The 23,892-nt window shown below is 41.0% G+C and overlaps 1 protein-coding gene across 10 annotated transcripts in view; it reads left to right on the plus strand.

Moving 5' to 3' along the window:
* Positions 1 to 23,892, plus strand: part of RGS6 (regulator of G protein signaling 6) — a 340,045-nt gene that overhangs the window by 263,576 nt on the left and 52,577 nt on the right. For 9 of the 10 annotated variants that reach the window (XM_061611195.1, XM_061611196.1, XM_061611197.1 and 6 more), the window contains 5 exons: positions 533 to 607; positions 4,867 to 4,965; positions 5,521 to 5,582; positions 14,454 to 14,564; positions 16,199 to 16,324. In XM_061611195.1, coding sequence (XP_061467179.1) covers positions 533 to 607; positions 4,867 to 4,965; positions 5,521 to 5,582; positions 14,454 to 14,564; positions 16,199 to 16,324 — 473 coding nt within the window. Of the gene's footprint in view, positions 1 to 532; positions 608 to 4,866; positions 4,966 to 5,520; positions 5,583 to 14,453; positions 14,565 to 16,198; positions 16,325 to 21,279; positions 21,662 to 23,892 lie in introns of those variants that run through there. The other variant, XM_061611200.1, reaches the window with a different exon arrangement.

Consider the following 23,892-nt stretch of genomic DNA (forward strand, 5'->3'; position numbering starts at 1 on the left):
CCTATACCAGAAAATGGGGGGGGGGGAGAGAAATCATATGATCAATCTCCAAGCTATTGGGCATAGAGCATCCAGTTCTTACATAACATTATTTGCATGGTAAATGGGAAAGGGATACACCAGCTCAATACCCCAGCTCTTTCACCACACCAAGGAGAGCAATGCTATTGGCAACATAAGAACAAGCTCAGTTGCAGCTAATTTGTCCTGGACTGTGCCTCATAATGGCCTCTTGAGACTTTAAAAGCAGGGATGAGGAACCTGTGGCCCTCTAGATGTTGTTGGACTACAGCTCCCATTGTGCCCAACCATTTGTCATGCTGGCTGCAGCTGGCGGAAGTTCAACAACATCTGGAGGACTACAGGTTCCCCCATCCCTGCTTTGAAACAGCTCCTGATATTAATAATGCCTTTTAATAAAGGAAACCACTTCTAGCTGCATAGATCACAGTTTGAAATTATTGACTTTTAGAAAGCAGGGCAGTATGAAAATTAAACACAATTAGTAATCTCATAAATGTATCTTTCTCAGCCAGGCTGTGTGAACACAACAGAGATGGACATCCGAAAGTGTCGCCGTATGAAAAATCCTCAGAGGGTCAAAAAGGCAAGATTCCAACTCCTGCTCCCATAAAAAAGTTATTGCTAAAATATGCCGTACCTTTGCAATGAGATACTGGAATTTCATATGATGTTTTTGTTACATACAACAGCATGATCAGTTGTATTTGTTTCAGACAAATTACACCAATAAGAATAAAAATTAAGCCTCTGACTCAGAACACTATACGTAAATATTTCTGTTTGTTTATAGCTTAAGTGGTTAACATGGAATTATTTTTTCTCATTATACAAATACCTTTGAGGTAAATGGCATGTCTTCATATTTTCTTTTCTTTTTTTCATTAATTTTATTCAAATTTTCAAACACAAAACAAAACAAAAAAGAAACAGATTAAACAATAAAATAAAATGTTGACTTCCGATTTGTTGCAGATCAGTTATAGGTCTATGATATATAACAAACCTGTCTCTTAATATATTACAAAATCACTTTCCTCCAGTAGTTATCTTAATTAATCATCAAATCTCATTAACATCACTTTATTCTTTCCGCAAAAAGTCAAAGAGAGGTTTCTACTCCTTGAGAAATATATCCATCGATTTTTCTCCAAATAAACATGTCAATTAATCCATCTCATCAAGTCTGCTAGGTCCAGTAATTTCAATAGCCATTTTTCCATTATCAGTGTTAATTCCATCTTCCAACTTCCATCCTTGCACCCATAATAATCTTGCTGTCATAGTCATAGTCATATAGTAAGAGTCTGATGGGAATTTCCTTCATCACAAATATTTCCTTGCCGTCAATTCTGAATGTGTTGCTGAAATATTGTTGTAAAGTCATATCTCTGTTCCTCTTTTTTACGAAATGCACTAGCACATCTCTTGAGAGTTTTTCCATTGTCACATATCTGGAATTAATTCTATAAATTTTCTCTTTTTCAAGTTCCATCAAATCATTCCAGTCCAGAAATTCCATCGAAGCATTGATAACTTTATCTCTGATATCTTCATCAATTTCTCCAGGGACAACGCCGAATTCCAAACAGTAATCTTTATCTCCAGGATCCACAAACTCCAAATATTTTTCCAGTTCCACACTTGATATATCTGTTCCAATCTCCAGGACTTGCATCCTCCCTTTAATTTTTGCCATAAAGTCCAAATATTTTTCCAATTCCACATTTGATATATCTGATCCAATCTCCAGAATTTGCTCCTTCCCTTTAATTTCTTTTTCATCTTCTATTGCTTGTCCATCTGCTCCTTTTCTCATATAATCCTTTATTTCTTTCAACTCCTGTTTCACTTTACCAAATTCAGTTGCCATCTCTTGTCTACTCTGTCCCAGTTTTTGTTTCGTTATCTTAATCTCATCCATTATCTTCTGAAACATATCCAGAGGGGAAAACCCTTCCAGGGATACATCCAGGGTCTCTGCCACTTCTTTGATTGTCATTCTTAAAGCCGAAGAAAAAACCCTTCAAATTTCCAATATAGCCACAATTCCGAAGCAAAGAGTAATTTGCTTCTTTTTCCAGCAATAAGGGGGTTAATATTCCAGGCCTGTTGACATCATCTGGCCAGCACAGTTCTTATCTCCCGCACGTCCAAGAATGCAAAACAAATTTGGTTCACAACACCGAACAATTAGTAACATACACAAACAGCAGATTCGTCTAAAGAAAGTAGTCCAAGAAAAAGTAGTCCCAGACATATATCAATCAAATAATCATCTAGATCAGATTTTCTCTTCGGGTAAGTTGCCCCTCATCCGTTTTAATCTTTATAGTTTCCAAATTCAGGCCAGCTTTTTGCCATAAAAAATAAGATAAGCTTTTAAAATTTTCTTTCCTCCTCCTTAATTCCTTGTATAAAAGAGAGAAGTGTAACTCACCCAGGTATCTTGATTTCTGATTCTTAAACAAATCTCTTTTACTGTAGTAATTTAAGCCAAATGATAAGATTAGACAGAAGAAAGCTCGCCCGTTGTGGATCGTTTAAAAGAAAAAACGTCTCGCTTTTTTCAGCCCAGCTTGCTGGAAGTCCTAACTCCGTCCTCGGCTGCTAGGTATGCCTTCTTTTCCCAGGGAATTCCTGATCGATTCCAGCCACCAACAGCCTAACGAAGTTTCTGTGGATAATCTTCGGTTCACCCTTGCCTGGGAGAACATTTATACCAGTCAAATTTCCCTTTTGACTGATTTTAAACTGAAAAAAGCTTCCTCTGAGACAGAGCTCATCTCAGAGGCAGCCACAGGCGGAGCAATCCTTCCGGGAAGTCTCACATGTCTTCATATTTTCTAAAATATTTCATCACATAGTTGAGAAGAGATAGTGTTTTCTTGTCTTGTGTAGCTTCCATCCATTCCCAGTTACGGTTTCAGGTTCCCCAATATGTAAACCTTTATCAGAGCAGTCACAGGCCTAATTAGGTCCAGCAGGGGTCCTAATATGTTTTCCTCAAGCCGCACCCACCCACATGTATGATGTCAGATGAGGGGACAGATTCAGGTGGGGCTGCAAAGGAACAATGGGGATTCTTAAAACCCACTTCCAATTGTTACTTAGCAAGCAGGGCTTCTACTTGGCACATTTTAAATTTGGTGCCAAATTCAAGCCTTGCTGGGATTTGTTCCACTCTGAAGCTCCCAGTCAGAGCTCTTGAGTGGAGCCAATCCCTGCTGAAAGCAGGACTTGAAGACAGTGTCAATTGGCAGTGACTTCAAGCCTTGCTGAGTTTGGCTGTGATCTTTCTGTGCAGTGTGGATTGAGTTTATTCATTAATTTTGTTTCAAAAATTTATATACCGCTTAGCACCATCATTTCTAAGCAGTGTGTACAATGAGGCTAAAAGAGAAGATAAAATCAGTTAAAATTAGCCATACAGTCATGAAAGTTCATCTTAGAGGCTTTCTGTCTCTAATTTTGTTAAATCAACTAATTCATACTGCAAAAGAAAAATGGATCACACGACATCATGGTAACATCAGGTGACTGACAGGTGGGTGGCCTTGCCCACCTATGAAAGTGGCCCACACAGATCCGGCCTGTCAGGCTAAAAAGGTTTCTTACCTTTGCTTTCTAATCATGGTGTTTGCACAGTAGGTATAATTTAATATTCTTTTCAAGGGTAGATTTTTCATAAAATGTACACATTTCTGTGTGTATCTGTGTGAAAAGATTTGATACAAATGCACACCGTGGTCTGAAGTTGCAGTTAGCTAAATGCCACTGAGTCCTGTTTAAATCAGTGGGACTTATTAAGCACTTCAATACATCCATTCCTTCACATAGCTGGATGCCCCATGATAATATTTGATAGAGAAATGGAAAGGCCAGGGCCTCCACTGAACCTCAATAAAAACAGCGAGAAATATAAGTTGATTCTTTCTCCTTCAATAAGGTAGATAAATTGAGTGAACCAGTTATAAATAACCATACACCATACCACATAGCCAAGATCACTTTATTGATTGATTTGATTTGATTTCTTACCTTCTCCACAAGGTCCCAAGGTGGGTCACAGCAATATAATCATACAAGGGGGAATAAAGTAAAAGAAGTAAGAACAGTTTATATACAATTATAAAAACAAACAAACATTTCCAGGCAAAAGCAACACAGACTAAACAAACAGAAGAGGTTGGTTCCATGAAAATCTTAAACTGTTAAAGGCCAGAGTAAAGTGTTATGTATAAGAGATATTAAGGAAGCTGTATAACGAAGACATTAGATGCACCTCTGTGAGGAGGGAGTTCTACAATTGAGTGGATGCCACAGAGAAAAGGCCTTTTCTGAGTCGCCATTCCCTGCACTTCTGAGGGTTGTGTAGGTAGGGATCTGTAGGGTTGGAGTCGGTCTTTCAGATATTTGAGCCTAAGCTGTCCAGGGTTTAGCATTATGTATAGGGCTGTCACTGTATATGGTATTTTATAGCATAACACAACCTTCCCCAATGTGGTGTCCTCCAGGTGTTTTGGACTACAACTCCCATCAGCCCCAAACAACATAGTCAGTGGTCAGAGATAATGGAAATTGTAGTCCAAAACATCTGGAGGCATAAGATTAAGGAAGTCTAGGTTAATATAATTTTTTTTAAAAAAAGGATAGAGATGTGCTCTGAGATGCTTATAGTGTAAATTTTAACAGTCAGAGTTGGCCACAATGGAGGGGAGGGGAGGAAGGAAAGGAAGAGGCAAGGGATGAATGTATCTTTGTCCTAAAACACATAGCTAACAGTTCTAGTGTTTAAACCATAATCTGATTTTTTGTTTACTATTGCTCACTGGTCTGTTGCAGTCAGTATATGGGGTTACAGAAGACTGTCAGTCTCAAAGTCCTGTACATATGCCCTCTCAACCAGCTCGAAAAACCACAAAAGATGACGTCCGGAAGCAAGTAAGTAATCTTCTCTGTAATTGTTTGTTTCTTTTGAGGATTAGGTTCATATTCCTTCCTTTTTCTATTTTTATGTTACTAAAAGTGGGACATAATCTTGAGTTAATATGAAATTGCAAGCATGCCCCTCTATCAAAAGAAAACACAGAGTATATCTTATCAGCCCACGTGTATTATTATTTCTCTTTTACTGTAGTAGTTTGCTGTAAGATATCAGGGATACCATGATCCTAAATACATTTGCTTGTAAGCAAGTCAGTTGATTTCAGAAACACTTGTGTTCATAAAATTGGCTTGCTCCAGAAGCTTTGTGCCATCTTGGAACATTGCACTTCCCCTCTCATTTCATGCACTGTTGCCAACAATGCAGCAAATGAGGGAGCCTGAGTTTACAAGGTCCTCCAAATGCACATCAGAGTGCCCAAGAAGGTTTGGATAGGATTCAGCATCTTTAAGTATCTTATGATGCAAGTCATTTTAATTATTAAAATAAAATCAATGACATAACTATAATAATCTGTGCTTTTAAAAGTTGTTTTATTTTCCTTTCACCAGATAACATTTCTGAATGTGCAGATAGACAGACACTGTTTAAAAATGTCTAAAGTAGCAGAAAGGTAAGATTCACAATTTACATTATTATAGCTGTAATTATCAGTCCTCTATTATCAGTGCTATTTCTCTCTCCCAAATGATGCAGAACAATGGCCCAGTTTGGGCAATCATTCCAGGTTTCTTAGACCATGGTTTCTGAAGCCAGGAATGAGCACCAAGGCTGAGCACTTCTCCTTAGCCCCCTCGCCTCCCCTCCTCCTGTTGCATGTCACTTGGGCATGAGATCCTGATTTGTATTAAGCCAGAGCTCCCCATTACATCCAAATCAGAAACCTCTGTTGAATTGTTGAATTGATTAACAAACTTGGGAAATCAGCCATGATGTTCAGACAAAGCAAAAGGCAAGGATTCAGACTCATGGACTGCTTGTATATTTCCTCCCTACTTTTAAACTAACCAGATTTCCTTGTTACATCTAAGCTCAGTAGAACTCTGGTTAGTTTAAATTATGTTTTGTTAATAAACAAGGATCATAAACTGTGGTTTGATCCTGGCTTGTTTTAGCAATCTGCACTCACACACAGTGCTAAGTCATCTTTTTGTTTTTTAGAAATTATTAAATAAATTGACACATGTAGATTGACACAGGAAATTGATAATCTAAAAGCTGAAATATTATGGCATAGATATAGATATAGATATATATAAAGAGAGAGAGTTTAGTGTAATCTTTGATGTATCTATACTAAAATACTACATTATTTATTTATTTAAAGTATTTCTATATTTCCTCTCATTAAAATAATACCAAGGCAGTATACAATAAAGAAATTCAATACAAACCAACAGTTCAAAAATAATTCAATATACAATATAAACAATCCAACACAAGCAATGTCATTCAACTGGTATTAAAAGCCAGGAAAAACATGATTGAATAGATACGCTGAGTAAATAGACAGGTGGTAGCAGCTCACAACAGTATGTGCCTGCCATAGGCCAGGAGGCACCATCATGGAGAAGGTCCTCCAAGTTGCCATGATTGAATATTGAATATTATTTTATTGAGGATCAGGATCAGAGCTATATTTCACACAATAAAGTATATGAATTTGTTGCAATTTGAACTTTGTTATTCCAATATAAAATAGAATACTATATTTCTCTATAAACTTGTTCTATTGCCATGGTTTCTTTTAAACATAGTTAAAACTAGTTCAACAAACCATTAATCATATTACTGATGAGCAAATAAACCACAGCTTATTTTTCCAAAACATGGTTTCCCCAACCGCCCCCGTTCTTCACTACTTTCCTGGTATCCCTAATGCCTTCAAGGCACCCTAGTCATTACATTGTCTCACCTTGTCTCCAGCAACCTTAATGTTGGCCAGCTGTGCAAAGGATCGGGAAAATCTCATCAGAGGTTTTCAGCTTCTTTTGGCATGCTGCAAGTCAAACCATCTTCCCTTCCTTCCCCCCGTCAGAGGCAAAGCAAATGTGCTGTCAATAACCATATTCCTTAAATCCTTTCCTACCACCTTACTGGAGCAATATACTTTTTATCCCAGCAGGACTCCTACCTGGAAATTCTTCCTCTTAAAAATCAAAACTAAACTAAAGTGTGTGGTGTCAATATTGTTTTGTTCCTGTGGAGTTGTGTGTGTTATGTGCCTTCAAGTCGATTACAACTTATGGCAACTCTATGAATCAGCAACGTCAATAGCGTTTGTTATAAACCACCCTGTTCAGATCTTGTAAGTTCAGGTCTGGGGCTTCCTTTATGGAATCAATCCATCTCTTGTTTGGTCTTCCTCTTTTTCTACTTCCTTCTGTTTTTCCCAGCATCATTGTCTTTTCAAGTTAATCATGTCATCTCATTATATGTCCAAAGTATGATAACCTCAGTTTCATCATTTTAGCTTCTAGTGATAGTTCTGGTTTAATTTGTTCTAACACCCAATTATTTGTCTTTTTCACTGTCCATGGTATCCGCAAAGTTCTCCTCCAACACCACATTTCAAATGAGTTGATTTTTCTCTTATCTGTTTTTTTCACTGTCCAACTTTCACATCCATTCATAGAGATTGGGAACACCATGGTCTGAATGATCCTGACTTTAGTGTTCAGTGATACATCTTTACATTTGAGAACCTTTTCTAGTTCTCTCACAGCTGCCCTCACCAGTCCTAGCCTTCTTCTGATTTCTTGACCATTGTCTCAATTTTGGTTAATGACTGTGCCAAGGTATTGATAATTCTTGACAAGTTCAATGGTTTAACCACCTTTGAAATATTTATTTTATTTTATTTTATTTGAAATTATTTATAGATTGCCTTTCACTGTGAAAAATAACAAGGTGGTTTACAAAATAAAAGGCAGTACAGTAAAATAACAATAAAACATAAACCAGAATATTAATAAAGCCAGTACTCGGGATCAGTGGCCAGAAATGCCCATACGAATATGTATATTTTTATCAACTGATGGAATATCTGCACCACAGGAACGCTTGGTGTCTCTCAGGATAGCTGAGTATTAGTTAATTAGTGCTTTGACTCATAGCCCTGAAGTCCCTTTACATGTTCCCCTCTCCTCACAAAGCAGCACCATCAGCTTATGAGGGAGAGCTTGCTGTGGAGGACCTGGACCTGTTGTTCAACAAAAAGAACCTGTTGCAAGGGCTGCTTCAGGAAAAGCACCAGCAAGAGTTGTTTAGCCTTGCAAGTGAATTCATTTTCCAAGTGATTTCATTTTCCATTCACTCTTGCCTTTTGCCTCTGTAGCTTGTTGATTGTCTGGGGTGAAGTGGCCAAACAAACCATGGTTAAGCAAAACTGTTGGTTTGGGAATAACACCAAATCATAGTTAAAATAAGCGAACATGTGTAATGGCTTTACAATGTGGTCTGTTGCCTGAAAATAAACCATAGTTAGCTTGCTGGGCTGGATTCAAACATTCAAGCAAATCACACTTTGTCTAAATCAACGATGGCATTGTGTTATGCGCAAACAAGAGCATATATTTAAATTAACTAAACTTCCCATGACTTTATTTATTTTATTAAATGTATATCCTGCCCTTCCTCGCCATGGAGCCCAGTGCGGCTCTGGTTAGTTTAAAAGAAGTGGAAGCTTCCAGTCTCCTCCTTGTAGCCAGAGAAGAAAAGGAGAAACGGAGCTTGTGAGTTCAAGGCTCACATAGGCTTGTGTACATAACTTTAAACCATCACTTAGTGTTTCGTGTTAAAGGCTCACAGAGTATATTAGGATGAAATAGTTTAAATGGCCTGCTAAAACAAGGTCATTTGACCTTAAAGTAGGAAATGCTGAACTCAGCATGGGCAAACTTGTTGATTAGGAGGGAATTGCTATTGTACAGTAGCCTTTCAGAGTGAACCCGTTATTTAATGGCTTATTGTTTCAGCTGGCAATGTAGCAGATTAGCAGATCATAACGCATGAGGACTTATAAGGACTTTTCTCTTATCTGTGCAGTATTAATTCCCAAGACTATTCTTCCTCCTAGAAGTCTCCAAACAAATTTTGCAATAGCAGTAAAAGAGACTTTGGTTAGAAGAAGACAAAGAGCAAGTTGCAGTATCAGCAAATCATAATAGTGTCCTAGTTGCACTGTGTGTGTATGTGTGTCCTGAATAGCAACAGCTACTAGGGATTGGTATGCAAAAGGCATATTTTAAACAGTGTTTCTCTTGGTATGAATGAAGTCATTGGTTTTTTAAAAAAATGTTGACAGTGGTATGACAGAGGTATTGTTGTCCACGTTGTGCTTTGTCTTCTCTGATAAATAGTGGAGGGAGTGTTTGCACAGACTTAAACTAGCAATTCCCTATCCCAAGGAACAAGTGCAAAAGACTTCCACTTACAAAATAGGACTTCCCCTTCCTCCCTCTGTATTCCCCCCCACATCCCCAGCCCAAATCTGAGAGTGTTTGAGGAACTGCAGGGGGGAGGAAGGGAAGGGTAAATTCTGTTGTTTGAGCAGAAGTCCTCAGTGCTAAAGGTCTATGAAGGAAGCTAAAGATTTCTAACACAGACCTCGCAGAATCTTTACCAAATTACAATTTTCAGGATTCTTTGGAGAAAGGTATGCCAATTAAACAGATATAAAGCCAAAATGATTTTGCTCTGAGGATAAGCATTGACATCAAGGGACATGGCCACCAAGTGTGATCCCATTCCCCCCTTGTATAGCCATTGATGAGCCACAGCTCAGTAGCAGAGTATCTCCTTTCCACGCAGAAGTTCCTAGATTCATTCCTCAGTATCTCCATGTAGGGCTCGGAGAGACCTTGACTGAAATCCACTGCCAATTAGTGTAGACAGTACTGAACTAGATGGACCAATGCTCTGGCTCAGTATAAGGCACTTTCCTATGTAATATGTGAGATAGTTCATATGAACAACTCTGTGTTTCTGCAGCCTTGCTCTGTGCCTCTGTGGATTTTCTTTTTTGTGTGATTAATTTTAATTGATTTTTACAATTATATTTTTTGGCATTAATTTTAATTGATTTTAAACATTGCATGGTTTTTGCAAACAAGAGATGGATTGATTCCATAAAGGAATCCACAGACCTGAACTTACCAGATCTGAACAGGGTGGTTCACAACAGATGCTATTGGAGGTCGCTGATTCATAGGGTCGCCATGAGTCGTAATTGACTTGAAGGCACATAACAACAATGGTTTTTGAAAATTTTACATACACCACTTAAAGGTTCTGGTGATTAAGCAGTATCTAAATAGCAAAAATAAATAAATAAATAAATAAATAAATATTTAGGCCTCCTCTCTGGGCAAGGACCCAGCAAACCTGGTGGAAGATGCTAGGAATCATCCTGCCACCATCCCCTTGCTTTGCTTCCATAGGTGACAAATATAGTAAAAATGTATATAGAACTGAAAAAGTTACAATTGTAGTTGTTAATAGGTGAGAAAACCAAAAGGTAAGCAGCACTCCTGTTTAGTGGAAAAGAGAATTCCTTGTGTTCAGTAGGGTTGGGAAGCACCAGAGCAAGCTTTTTGCCAGTAGGTAAAAAGGAAGACATTCCTCCCTCAGTCACAGGCAGTGGAGACTGATGGTTCAGATGTCAGTGGGGCAGTGAATCCACTCCTGGTTTTAGTCTGAATGTTCAAGGAGCTGTCCAAGGTGAAATATTCCACGGATCTAGTTCTTCTGCTTCCTTTCATCCCCTACTTTTCATTTCACTACAAAACCAATGCTAACTTTACAGTTTGTCTGGTGTGATACTCAGCTGCTCAATAATAGGCTCATCAAAATCCATGAAATGGCTCTGAAGTAAACAGTTCAAACTGCAGCCTACATTCTTTTTAACTCCTTGTGGTCCTACAGTTTCATTAGAAGACATTTGAATTTCAGAAATAATCATGATTTTTTTAAAAAACTCTTATTTTTTCCATTGCTTTAATTGCTGTGAAAATGAACTCCTTTTTCTCCTCTAACCCCTGATCCAGAGCGGTCATGCAATGTTATTAATGAAATAAGATAAGACAAGGAAAGACTCTGGAGGCTTTATTGGTAGAACCTGCATTTGTTATGAAACTGTGTGATTCTAATGCTTTGTCAAATAACAGCAACCTTCTAATGCTTTGTCAAGTAACAGTCTCAAGAGAAAAAGAGGTCCACACCTCCAGCTGCACCATTTCTGATTTTTTCAATATATAGAAGCAATGATTTAGACTGGGTGAGAAAAAATAAAGTGAATAATTAACCAATTATTATTCTCCTTAGATATGATTTGATGCTTGATAATTATTCTTAGCTACAACTTGTGCTCAGTCTAGCAACAGTGAACGTCTACGTTTTTGTAAATGTCAACATCCACATGTGGGTGCAGCAAATCCCATTTATGTAACTGAGCAACAATCTGGCAAAACAACTTGCTTTACAGAGATCCAATGAAAGCAATAAAATCCTCAAAGTGCACAAGATGAAGCATTTGTAAAAAAAAACTAAAGCGAAAAATCTTATTGTTGCAATTATTATTTTAAGGGGAATACTAGGAAACAATGATCACAAGTCAATCAGACTTACAGTAAGTGCTTAAACCCCATTGACATCTATTGGCAAAGTTGACCACTGAGGAATTTTCTATTGAAATGAGTGCTTCAAGGGGCAATCTTAACTCACCTTTCTGCTGGGCTGGGGTGAGTTGGATGCCACGGAGCCCGGGCTGCAGCACCAGGCTCTCACATGTGCTGGGCTCCGCCAGCAGCAGCCCTCCACCACAACTGAGCCATGGCACTGCCAGGAGCCTGCCAGTGCCACCAGAGGTCCACTGGGGACTGCCAGCCTGGTGGATAGAGGGCTGGCGGAAGCCGGTTGCTGCCCCATAAACAGGGCGTTCCAGAGGCATGGCAGGGGAGGAGCAACGAGGGGACTTACATGAGATCCACCTCACTTACAGACCCCTCCCCCAGGTGCCGATCCCTCTACAAACTCCGCCAGCTAAACAGCCAGTGCAGTAAAATAATTTTATTCATTCCCCATTGTGGCCTACAGGGAATGCTTAGTCCCGGGGAGGCCTGTTTGTCAGAGCCAGTGCTTCCTGGCCAGCTCGTGAGCACAGCTCCCAACGGAGGCAGAGTTCAGCTGGGCCAGCGGCTTCAAGCAGGAGGAGGATCCTGTGGAGCTTTCCCCCCGGCTCCTCCTCTGCCAGCCCCTCCTCTGCCAGTTTCCTGGCATTTGGATTGCTCTGCCCCTCTGTCTAATAGAATTAAGGTTGCCAGGTCAGAAGCATCCCAAAACCTGAGATTTTAGGGGCAGGCCCGAGTGATGTCATGGGGCGGGCACGAGTGATGTCACGGGGCGGGCACGAGTGATGTCATTAAGCATGATACATTAAGCATCAATTACAGTTGCTTGGAGCGTACAATTAAAAAAAAAATCTGACTGGAAATTAAGCTAGACATCTTAGCTAAAAGATGGAGCCTGGGTAGGGAACATTTAAATTAGCCTACTTGCTTTTGGCAAGAAGAGTTTAAGTGCCTCTTCTCGATCGTCCCAGAGTGTAGGACACAGAATAATGGGCTCAAGTTGCAGGAAGCCAGATTTCATAAGAACATGTACTAAGGGACTAAGCCCCCATAGAACTCAACAGGACTTACTTCTGAGTAGATATACTTTGGATTGTGCTGTTGGTAAAGCTTGACTAGGGATCCTCTGCAAAGACATTCATATCCAAGCAGGGCTGGCAACCCCCTGCCTGGAATGCCCTGCCCTTATCTTTTAATGTGGCTGCTCCAAACTTCTTTACAGATTTGACCCTTCACTTCAGAAAGAGGTCTGAAAAATGAGTAAGAGTAAGAAGATTCTCTACCCTTTCTGTTTGCATAGATGCCCTCATCCTTCCCCTGCGCCCAGCAGAAGATCTGGGCCAGGCAAGATGCAGTGGCATCTCATAGAGGACACCCTCCCCTTTCATGGGGTGTATGATTTGTCCTGGCCCAGAGCAGATTTTGGGGTGGGCACCCCCATTTACTTATTTTTCCTGTATGTCTTTTTCTGCTTTGATTTTGTATAAATGCCCTCCTCTGTGCCCTCCGCCCAGCAGAAGCTCTGGGCCAGGCAGGACGCAGTGGCATCACGTAGAGGATACCCTCCCCTTTCCTGGGGTATATGATTTGTCCTGTCCCAGAGCAGATCTTGGGGAGGGTACCCCTAGTTACTTTTTTTTTGTACATGTTTTTGTCCATTTTGATTTTGCATTGATGCACCCGTGTGTGCCCAGTGCCCAGCAGAAGCTCTGGGCTGGACGGGATGCACTGGCGTCTCATAGAGGACACCCTCCCCTTTCCTGGGGTATATGATTTGTCCTGTCCCAGAGCAGAGTTTGGGGTGGGCACCCCCAGTTACTTATTTTTTCCTGTTTTTTTCTCTGCTTTGGGTTTGCATAGATGCCCTTATCCATGACCTGCTCCCAACAGAAGCTCTGGGCCAGGCGGGACGCAGTGGCATCTTGTAGAGGATACCCTCCCCTTTCATGGGGTGTATGATTTGTCCTGTCCCAGAGCAGATTTTGGGGTGGGCACCCCCAGTTACTTATTTTTTATGATTTTATGACATCATTGTGTATTTATGATAATATCAGAAGCCTGATTATTTTTATTGCATAACTGTATTGTTATTCTTGATGGGGAGAGTCCCCCAATCACAATAATATATCATACGGGGTACCCCAACATATATTTTGGCGTTCAGAGACATGTTAAGTTTGGTTTGAAGTCACTGTAGTTGTCAACTCTTCTTCTTTTTTAGTGTTTTGAACTTTCAAGCAAATAATAAGGAACTGGGGACTAGGAACCAACTTCAGCGTTGTATCAGTTAAATAGATTAAACAGTCGCGGGGGGCTGCTGACGTTTTGGTGTATATCTCGGGAACCAGACCACCTAGAAACTTAATTTTTTTTCAAATTGAAGCTGAGAGTCCAGAGATTAAGGGATGCTAGCCGGAGGGCCCCCAAAAAACCAGAGACCTCAGCCAAAAACCAGAGACCTGGTAACCCTAAATAGAATTCAACCGGTTCTTATGTTTGGCTGGAGTGTATCCAGTTAGTTCTAATAATAATTTTTGGACATCAATAACCATCTGCCTTACTACTATTATTAAGGTTTGAAGACTTTGAAACAAAATCTACATTCTTGTGAACCTTGATAATACAAGGTAGCATAGGCTGGATTTTACATCTCTCGAAAGACAACAGGCTGATACTGATTATGCAGCCTGCAGGACTAGCCTTTTGTCCAACATTTGTGCAGTGTATGGTCAGATAGTGAATACTTTTCAAATAGAATACATTTTTTAAAAACTGCCTATCTAGAAAGAGAGCATATTCAAAGTAGTAATACACACAGTTCTCATCTATCTATATTTTCTTTTCTCCTATTACAGTTTAATTTCTTACTCAGATCAGTACATTGAGTATGATCCTTTTATAACTCCTGCTGAACCTTCCAATCCTTGGATAAGTGATGACACTATATTTTGGGACTTAGAAACAAGGTAAGAAACTAACATTTTTTTAAAATGAACTGTTTGTTGTACAGTTTGCCTTATTCCTGTGTAATGGATTAAATGACGCCTGTCTATAACAGAGGTAGGGGTGACGTGGCATGACCTGGCAGAGAACAGTTGTCATTAGGCTGCTCCACTCCCAGAACTGTGTCTCTAGGTTGTAATTGTCATTGTAACAAATTTTATTATTACTATTATTTATAGAATACCATCTGTGAACATGATAGTTTATTTACAAAGCATGGTCCCTACCCAATTATGTAGTGTTATGTAAAAATTGGTACCTAAATTGATTATCATCCCTGCAGGTTCCTTTTTCTTTTTGTATTCTATTTATTGTGTCCTTATTAAATTGAAAATGAGGGTGGCTAACCTGAATGCTTCTGGTTGCATGCAGTCCCCCAACAGCATTTTTATGCCTCTCTGAGACCCCTCAACATTTGTCATTTTTGTAAAAAAAAAATATTTTGTCTCTATGGGTCCCCCACTATGATGCCATGATGCCAAAGGGTTTTTGGTGGGTCCTATTTTTTTTTAATGTACTGACTGCTTCCATAGTCCCACTGTGACACTGTGATGCCAAGAAGTTTTTGAACCACCCCAAGGCCCCTCAAAATGTGTTCATTTTCTTTAAAAGAAATAATTTTATTTACTGACTACTACCACAGCTCCCCTGCTATGATTTTACTTAAGTGTAATAAATTATAGATATGAATCCTCCCCTTCTGTAACTTGGAGCTTCTGCTGGATCTGAGGTCAATCCATTTGCAGAAGAGCAATTCTTGTTCCAAGTCCTGTTGTATAATATATCAGTTATATTGATATAGCAACCACACAGCTGGATGTGTTTTCTCTTTTAGTTTGGTGTAAAGGCAATCACTCTTAGATAGATATATAGTCTTAATTTTAAAATTATTCTGTATTGTTCTCAGATAGGCCCCTCCCTCTAATAAATTTCTCATCTCAAAAAATAAGAAATTAATGATATATTTATTCAATAGTAGTCATTTTTGCATTTGTGAAAATGTAATAACATACCTTGTATTACATATAAATGTATTTATATGAAATTGAAATATGAAAAGTCCCAAATTTTTCTTTTTAAATTTGGTATAAAGGCCATATAGAGCCAAAGCAATTCCAACAAAGAGAAAACACATCTGACTGTGTGGTTGCTATCTTATATCAATATATAATTCTCCTTTCAATACATAAAATAGACACTGAATACAAAGCTGTTTTGTCTATTTTTTTAAAAGTCATAATTTATGCCAAATACTGGAGACACACGTTTTCTCTGTTTGGCTGCAGAGTGAATTTCTTTAAATTATGAGCAGGTGTTTCTCTTTGATATCACCTTTGTATCTGCCATCAGAGCACTACCTAGCTCATCTTTTCCTGACATTTTGACAAGGTTAACAGAACATTTGTTTTCATACATACAGATTTCTCTGCTCTCTAAAGTCAACAGGATGCATGGTTTTTCCCTCTTTAATTTAAATTATCACTACAAGCTCATTGGCGAACGTTTTGAATTAAGCTGTCACAAAGACATGTACATCTGAAGACCTGAAAAAGAAACACTGGCTGATCCTTGTCTTTCTTCTGTATCATTTTAATAGCAAGGAGCCTTCTCAGCACCGTGTCAAAAGATGGGGCTTCTCTATAGATGAAGTGTTGAAAGATCCAGTGGGGCGTGACCAGTTTCTTCGCTTTTTGGAATCAGAATTCAGTTCTGAAAACCTCAGGTAAAGACCCTTCAGATACACTAGAGATTTAGTGCTCCAAAGGTTGCAATATTTGCTCAGGGGAAACATTCACTGATGTCAGGAATAAAGATTGAGCAAGGAATGCCAGAGATGCCCTACTATATGGAATATTATAAATTAGCTTGACAGCTGTGCTAGTTTGTATCTAAAGGTAAACTAAGAAATTTGCCAAGACCTTTGTTAAAATACATACTGGTGGGATTTTGGTAGAAACCTATAATCCACTGAGAAAAAGTTAATTTTAGAAACTCCAGAAAGAGTTACTTGGCAATTGCAGTAATCATGTAAGAGTTGGATTGTGCACAATTCCCAGCACATGTTGGCTTTTTCCATTATATTGGTGTCCTTAATTGAAAAGGGAAACTTCCCCATGATAAGCTTATCACCACATTAATGGTTCACTTGTATCCACCTTTTGATGGCAATTGTCAGCAGGAGAATTTCCTGTAAAATGTGCTTTTTACAATGTCAAGCAAGATACTTGCAATAATTCAAAGGATCTCTTATCTGACAAATTCCTGCAATGGATTTTCAGCAAGTAATTTTCATTGAGAGTCTTTGGCAGCTCTTATCTCATTAAAGGCAATCAGCAAGCTGGGACCAACATGGTTCCCACTGCATATGAGATTCAGCACATTGAAACTTCATTGAAATGAATGTGGCTCAAGTGTATGTGCCTCTCACCTGGATTGTGGCCACTGGGGAAATGCAGTTGAAAAAGCAATTTTACAGGCTTTACGTTCTATGCATTCACTGCGTATTATTCTACTGTTCTGACTATGGGAGTGGGTACCATAGTCCTGACACAGACCATTTCTCTATTGATTTCCCTTCAGTACTTTTTTTATAACCCCGGTGTGTCAACCCAACTGAAGCATCAAGTGTTCTAATGGTACCCTTGAAGAGAGCATAATGTATAATGCATGATGGGGGTCCTCTGGCCTCTTTTTCTTCTAAGAGGAGCTTTGCAATCTATGTGTGGTTAGGATACTAGGACTTTACACAGGCATTGCTGTACCAAGGACCTTCTGTCACAGCCTTCTCCAATTCATTTGCCCCTTCTTGATCTCATTCTTGTTCTTTCAGTTTCTTACATCTGTGTAGATATTTATATTGGGGCAAAAGGAAAGCATTTAGAGCTGCACACTTGCAGAAATGTGATGGCCATGGGGGCTCTCCAAGGCATCAGAAGACAGTGTAGTATCTCATAAACACCATCCTGTCCATCCAAGTATAATGCACTTTGTGGAGGGAGGGTTCAGGCCTCTTGAACTGCAGTGTGAAGAATTTTCAAACTATTTCCTAAATCTGGCAAAATGTAGGGCATTATAGTTATTGGTAGATTGCTCTTAACAATCTCCATTCATTTCAGTTCAGTTATCATGTGACAGTGTGAGGCCCCAGAATCAGCTCTTTTGAAATGAGAGGAGGATGCACACCTGCAGCAGTGACAACGGACTGCATTCTAAAGCTGCTTCATTTATCTTATTTTTAAAAAATAGATGACTGGATCTCGATTGCAAATAAGACTAAAAATGTGACAACAGCATTACATAAGAACTCAAAAACTAGAAGATAGAATACAAATCCTAAATTTATTATTTTTTGTTTTCTCATGGTTTCTAAACCCAACTAATTGTTTTGAGACACTGATTAATATCCTAATGCTTTTGGTAACCCCAGCTGGTGCTTAGGATGCACCTCTGGACAGGGTGTAGCACATTATTATTATTATTATTATTATTAACTTAAATAGTTTTCACAATCTGTAAGATATATTTGTGTGAAGAAGCTGCAGTTGGAGTTACTGATCTTTATAGTCCCACTTAATTGGCTTCCCCCTTGAACGCATCCTAAGCACTGCTATTTTTGTCTCATAGCAGAATAGCACAAGTAGCATTGCAGAAGATCATAATTCACTACACAAACAGTGAATTTTATGTCATTTATTTTTGCGTAGTTAGTTTCCCTGTATTTCATTTGATCCCACTGTGTCCTGTGGGCCTCCCTGGTGAATATGTTCAAGTGTCTGTTTACAAATTAGATAACCAGAACAGCCACTAGTTGTTGAAATCACAAATGTGCTGAGAACCAGCTTCTCATCTAGAAGCAGCAGACAAGAGAGAAAGGTGGGTGAACGAAAAGATGCAGTAGCTGTGAAGGACCTACATCTTCTCTCAGTAAACTGGTTCACATATAACATTAATCCAAACCATGGATTTGCAAGTGTGAGGGGTCCTGCAGAGGAGATTATGGCTGCTGTACGTCTGCCTCAGTCCTCCTCCTGCACTGCTGTCAGTTAAGCCATGTTTTGGCTAAACATGTCATCCAAACCTAGACTCATGGCTATATCTCCTCCAGACAAACCATGATTCATAAACCCAAGAACAAACTTTGGTTAGAGCTCAAAGTTTCTCTGGAAAGAACTAAACCATAAGCCAAGGCTCAGATGACACACTAGGCCAAACCATGGCTCAGCTCACAGCAGCAGCAGCCAGAAGAGCAAATAGTCCTTCTCTCTGGGAGCCTGCATGCTCACACATTTGCCCTAACCTATAGTTTGGCTTATTGTTAAATGCCTCAAAGTTTTCAAAAGGGGCAGGCAAGTGGCTGGGACTGCAGTGACGTGACCAGACAGAGGAACAAAGAAAGACATTTTCCCCATAGAGACTTTTATTTGTTAACGCGACGTATAAATCCTGGAACAGGAATAATGCTCTGCTGTTGTTTAAGGGGGGGGAAATGTGATGTTCCTATATTAATGTATACATGGTAAGTGGAGTGAAAGAGGAGGGGGAGTGAATGGGCAGTAGAATGCGAGATGATTGGCTGAGTGTTTAAAATGGCTGAATGTATAAAAGGAAGAGTGAGAGTGGAATTGGGGGGGGAGAAGAGAAAGAGTGGATTGCTTGGTGGGGTTTAGAGAGTTGTTTACCAGGAGGGAGGTGGAGTTCGGATTAGTATTGAGTAAAACCATATGCTTATGTGCCTTAAGAAGAAATCTTGTTAATCTTGTTAGCTTTGTTATCTGTAATAAATACTTAATTTGGTTTACCAAAGGCCTGATCCTTGGCTGGGGTTTCACAGACCAGAAGGGAGGGTAAGGTAATGACCAAGGCTGAAGGGAAACTGTAACAAATGGTGGCAGCGGTGAAGAGAATAATAATACCAGTATTCAGAGTCTCTGGGAATATTAGTATTGGGACGTTACTGGTGGTTGCCTAGCAGGAGGATCTGTTGAGATCTGTGCTAGAGCGGATAGGTAAACCATAAGAGAGTGCGGTCTGGACTGGTGGAGTCCCTGGTGGTACCTAGAGACAGGCAGTAACCACGAGCAGGTAGGAACCTGACAGGGAGAGCCAGGGAAGGACGCATCACACCTGCATGCTCACACATTTGCCCTAACCTATAGTTTGGCTTATTGTTAAATGCCTCAAAGTTTTCAAAAGGGGCAGATACAATCACAGTGCGTGCTACTATTCCCAAAGAGAGCAGGGCTGACCTTACCACTAAGCTATGGTTTCTGGGATGATACATGAGGCCACTGAGGCATTGTTTTGCTTTGCTTATTGATATGGGACATGGCAGCACTTTCAGAACACCGTGCCTGTTCTGTAACCACTCCTGGAGCTACAGCTGAAGACAAGTTTCTGAACTGTATTAGTAAATGTCCAAGGCTATGGCAAGGTCAAAAGGAAGGAAGAAGAAACTGATTAGGGATGGACCAGATAAGAGCTGAAGGATCTGAGATGCACTTGGAAAATGCAAACATTTAGTTCACTGAGCCTAGGATGGAATGTGAAGTACAGATGGATGAGAAACAGCAGCAGCTACAGAGACCCAGTGTGGTGTGGATAGTGTGGTGCAGTGGTTAGAGTCTTGAACTAGGACCAGGGAGGCCCAGGTTCAAATCTGCACTAGGCCATGAAGCTTACTTAGTGACCTTGGGCCAGTCACTATCACTCAGCCTAATCTACTTCACAGGGTTGTTATGAGGATAGAACAGAGATGGGGGGAAACAATGTATCCTGAACACATCGGAGGAAAGGCAGGATATAAATGTAAATGATGATGATACTATTGTTGTTGTTGTTGATTATGATGATGGTATTTATTATTATTATTATCATCATCATCATCATCATCATTATTTATTAACAACAACAGCAGAAGCAGCATTATATATATAGGGTAATCAGTCCAATGGTGGGGGAGGACAATTATGGAGTGCAATGCAGTTGTGGTTAATGAAGGAAGACCTGATCACAACTCAGCAGCTCGTAAGACCAGATGGGCTATAGAAGGAGAGGCTGCTAGTTCTGGGAGTTCCAGAATCTTGTGGGAGGGAGAAGCTATTTCAGTATTTTGCCTATGGCGACAAAATGCCTGAAGCCAGCCCTGAGGGGGAGTTTCACCAGCTGTCTCCAGATTCTTCCTCTGTCAGAGATTTTTGTGTACTCAAGCCAGCTGGAGAAATCTCCAAAGTTACAATTAGAACTTTCTCTGTCTATTTTTTTTAATCTAAGAGTGAAATAATTCCTGAACCTTGAAAACAAGCCTATATGAATGCTGAAGAGAGGGACATTTAGGAAGTACGAAAGATCTTAAGGGCTGTTGTCAGAGGATTCACACCAATAAAAATTTAGAAGGCAAAGGGTGGGGCAGGGGTGGAGAGCTTCATTAGGTGTACCAAATTTCCTTAATTTCAGATACTTTTTTTTGTTTCATTGTTTATTCCAATGTGTAACCATTTCCCCAGAATAGAACAAAGTTGTGAACATAACAAATGCCACTCCAGTGTACACATCAATAGCACCCTTGCTCTAATAAACTGGTTCCCAGCATGGGGGCTGTGACCCCCAGGGGGGCTGCTAAGTAATCCAGAGGGGGCCGTGACCAGTAAAGAAATGAATTATTTATTAATTTTTTTAAAGGTCTTCACTCCCTGGACACTGTCTGCTCCCCACTGTCGCTGCGGATGACACCTCCCCCTTGCTCCAAACAAGGCATGCTGAGGGCAGGTATCTGCCTGTAAAACGTCTGTGTGCTGTCCCAGGAGGCTGTTCTATGTGGTCCGAATCCTGGTCAGTCCAGTTGCTTCAGAACTGATGGGACATTCTAAGACCTCCTGTGATGAGTTTGCAAAGCACTTTGCGGATAAAATCGATCATTTAAAGAGTTCGATTCCGCATGCCATGGATGCAGTGAGTGAGCCCGAGACGGCCAGTGGTTCTCCGGTGATGTGGGATCGGTTGCAGCTTCTTCCTTCTGATGAAGTAGACAAGGTGCTTTCAGCCTTAAAGCCAACCACTTGCTTACTTGATCCTTGCCCATCGTGGCTCATTATGAGATGCTCTGGGCGAGGGGATCAAGGCGGTGGTAAATGCGTCCTTGGAAGAGGGTGTGATGCCATTAGCTCTCAAGGAGGCAGTAATAAAACCAATTCTAAAGAAGCCCTCCTTGGATCCCCAAGATCTGAACAACTTTCACCCAATCTCAAACTTACCATCCTTGGGCAAGGCAGTCGAGCGGGTGGTGGCGAAGCAGTTGCAAGCGCACTTGGAGGAAGCAGATTATCTGGACCCATTTCAGCCTTGGTAGCCTTAGTGGATGATATGAGGAGAGCGTTGGATAGGGGTGAAGGCACCTTCCTCGTCCTCCTGGACCTCTCAGTGGCTTTTGATACCATTGACCACGGTATCCTGTTGGACCGCCTGGAGGGATTAGGCATAGGGGGCACTGTACTGCAGTGGTTCCGTTCCTTCCTCTCTGATAGGCACCAAAGTGTAGCATTGGGGGATGAGGTTTCGGATCCTTGGCCTCTCACTTGTGGGGTGCCGCAGGGCTCCATCCTCTCCCTGATGCTATTTAACATCTACATAAAGCCGCTGGGGGCTATCATCAGGAGATTTGGGCTGCAGTGTCACCAATATGCGGATGACACGCAGCTCTATCTCTCATTTAAATCTTCACCGAAGTTGGCTGTAGAAACCCTGTCCAAGTGCCTGGAGTTAGTGAGTGGCTGGATGGGAAGGAATAAGCTGAAACTGAACCGTGACAAAACTGAGGTACTGCTCGTGGGAGACAAGGGAAGGTTAGGGGATTTGGGCCTGGTGCTCAATGGGGTACAACTGCCCCTAAAAGACCAGGTCCACAGCCTCGGGATCATTCTTGATTCCCAACTGTCCATGGAAGCTCAGGTTTCGGCTGTGAGCCGGGCAGCACTGTATCAACTCCATCTGATACGGAGGCTACGCCCCTACCTTCCCAATCACCTGCTCCCATCAGTGGTACATGCCCTGGTCTCCTCTCGCCTAGACTACTGTAATGCGCTGTACATGGGGCTACCATTGAAAACGGTCCAGAAGTTGCAACTGGTACAGAACGCGGTGGTGCACCTGATTAAAGGCAGCTGCCAGCAAGTTCACATCACTCCAGTGCTAAAAGAGTTGCACTGGCTACCAGTTACTTGCTGGGCCCAATTCAAGGTGTTGGTTTTGACCTTTAAATCCCTATATGGTTTTGGCCCAGTCTATCTGAAGGAGTGACTCCAGCATCATCAGCTATGCTGTCCAACAAGATCAGCCTCAAAAGACCTTCTCTCTATCCCATCAGTCAAAACAGCCAAACTGGTGAGGACTAGAGAGAGGGCTTTTTCAATTGTGGCCCCCACCCTGTGGAACTCCCTCCCAAATGATCTCCGCCATGCCCCCTCTATAATGAGCTTCCACCGGGCTGTGAAGACCTGGCTCTTCAGGCAGGCTTTTGGGGTGGGCTAGATTTTATTATCTTGTTTCCAGATTTTTAATGTTGATCGTATCTGTATGCTTATTTTGTATGTCGCCTAGAGTGGCTGGATAGCCAGCCAGATGGGCAACTAAGAAATTCAATAAATAAATAAATCTGGTAATAGCCAAATGAGGCTGAGTGTGGAGCTACCGGGAAGAAGAGGGGATTACTATCGCCCACTCCCGTCTCCTTGCACTGCCACTGCTAACAGCACATTTACCCAGAACGAGAGGAGAGGGCTTTTCGTGATGCAAAAAGAAGGAAGACTGCAAGGAAAGGCTGCTTTCCCTCTTCCTTCCTGGCAGCCAGTCTGCCTGCCTTTCTTGGCTCCTGATTCACTACCATCTCCTTTTAAAAATTATTCTTATTTGCGAGGCCGACCAGATCTCGCCTTTGGCCCAGACAGAACCTAGGAGCAGTGAGGAAGCTAAGGACTAAGTGTGTGCGCCAGCATCCCCCCTTTCCTCCACCTACATTCCGCCCCCCCCCCCCGTCTCTCTCTCCAAGATGCTATGACAGTTCAGGGCTTCCCCCCCCCACCTGCCCAAATGCATGCACATCTGCAGATGCTTGCAGGAGGGGCAGGAGTGTTTGTGTGTGTGCATGCACTGATCCATCTTCTGCTCCACTCTCATTCCCCAAGTGCACGCTAACCAAGTCATCAGTTCTGATGATCATCCCAAGGCCTAAAAGCACTAACACCCCTTCTCAATCTATCCATCCTTTTGTCTTCACAATCTAGCATCCTCACCACGACC

The sequence above is a fragment of the Rhineura floridana genome, chromosome 2 (assembly GCF_030035675.1).
Source record: "Rhineura floridana isolate rRhiFlo1 chromosome 2, rRhiFlo1.hap2, whole genome shotgun sequence".
Classification (NCBI taxonomy): Eukaryota; Metazoa; Chordata; class Lepidosauria; order Squamata; family Rhineuridae; genus Rhineura; species Rhineura floridana.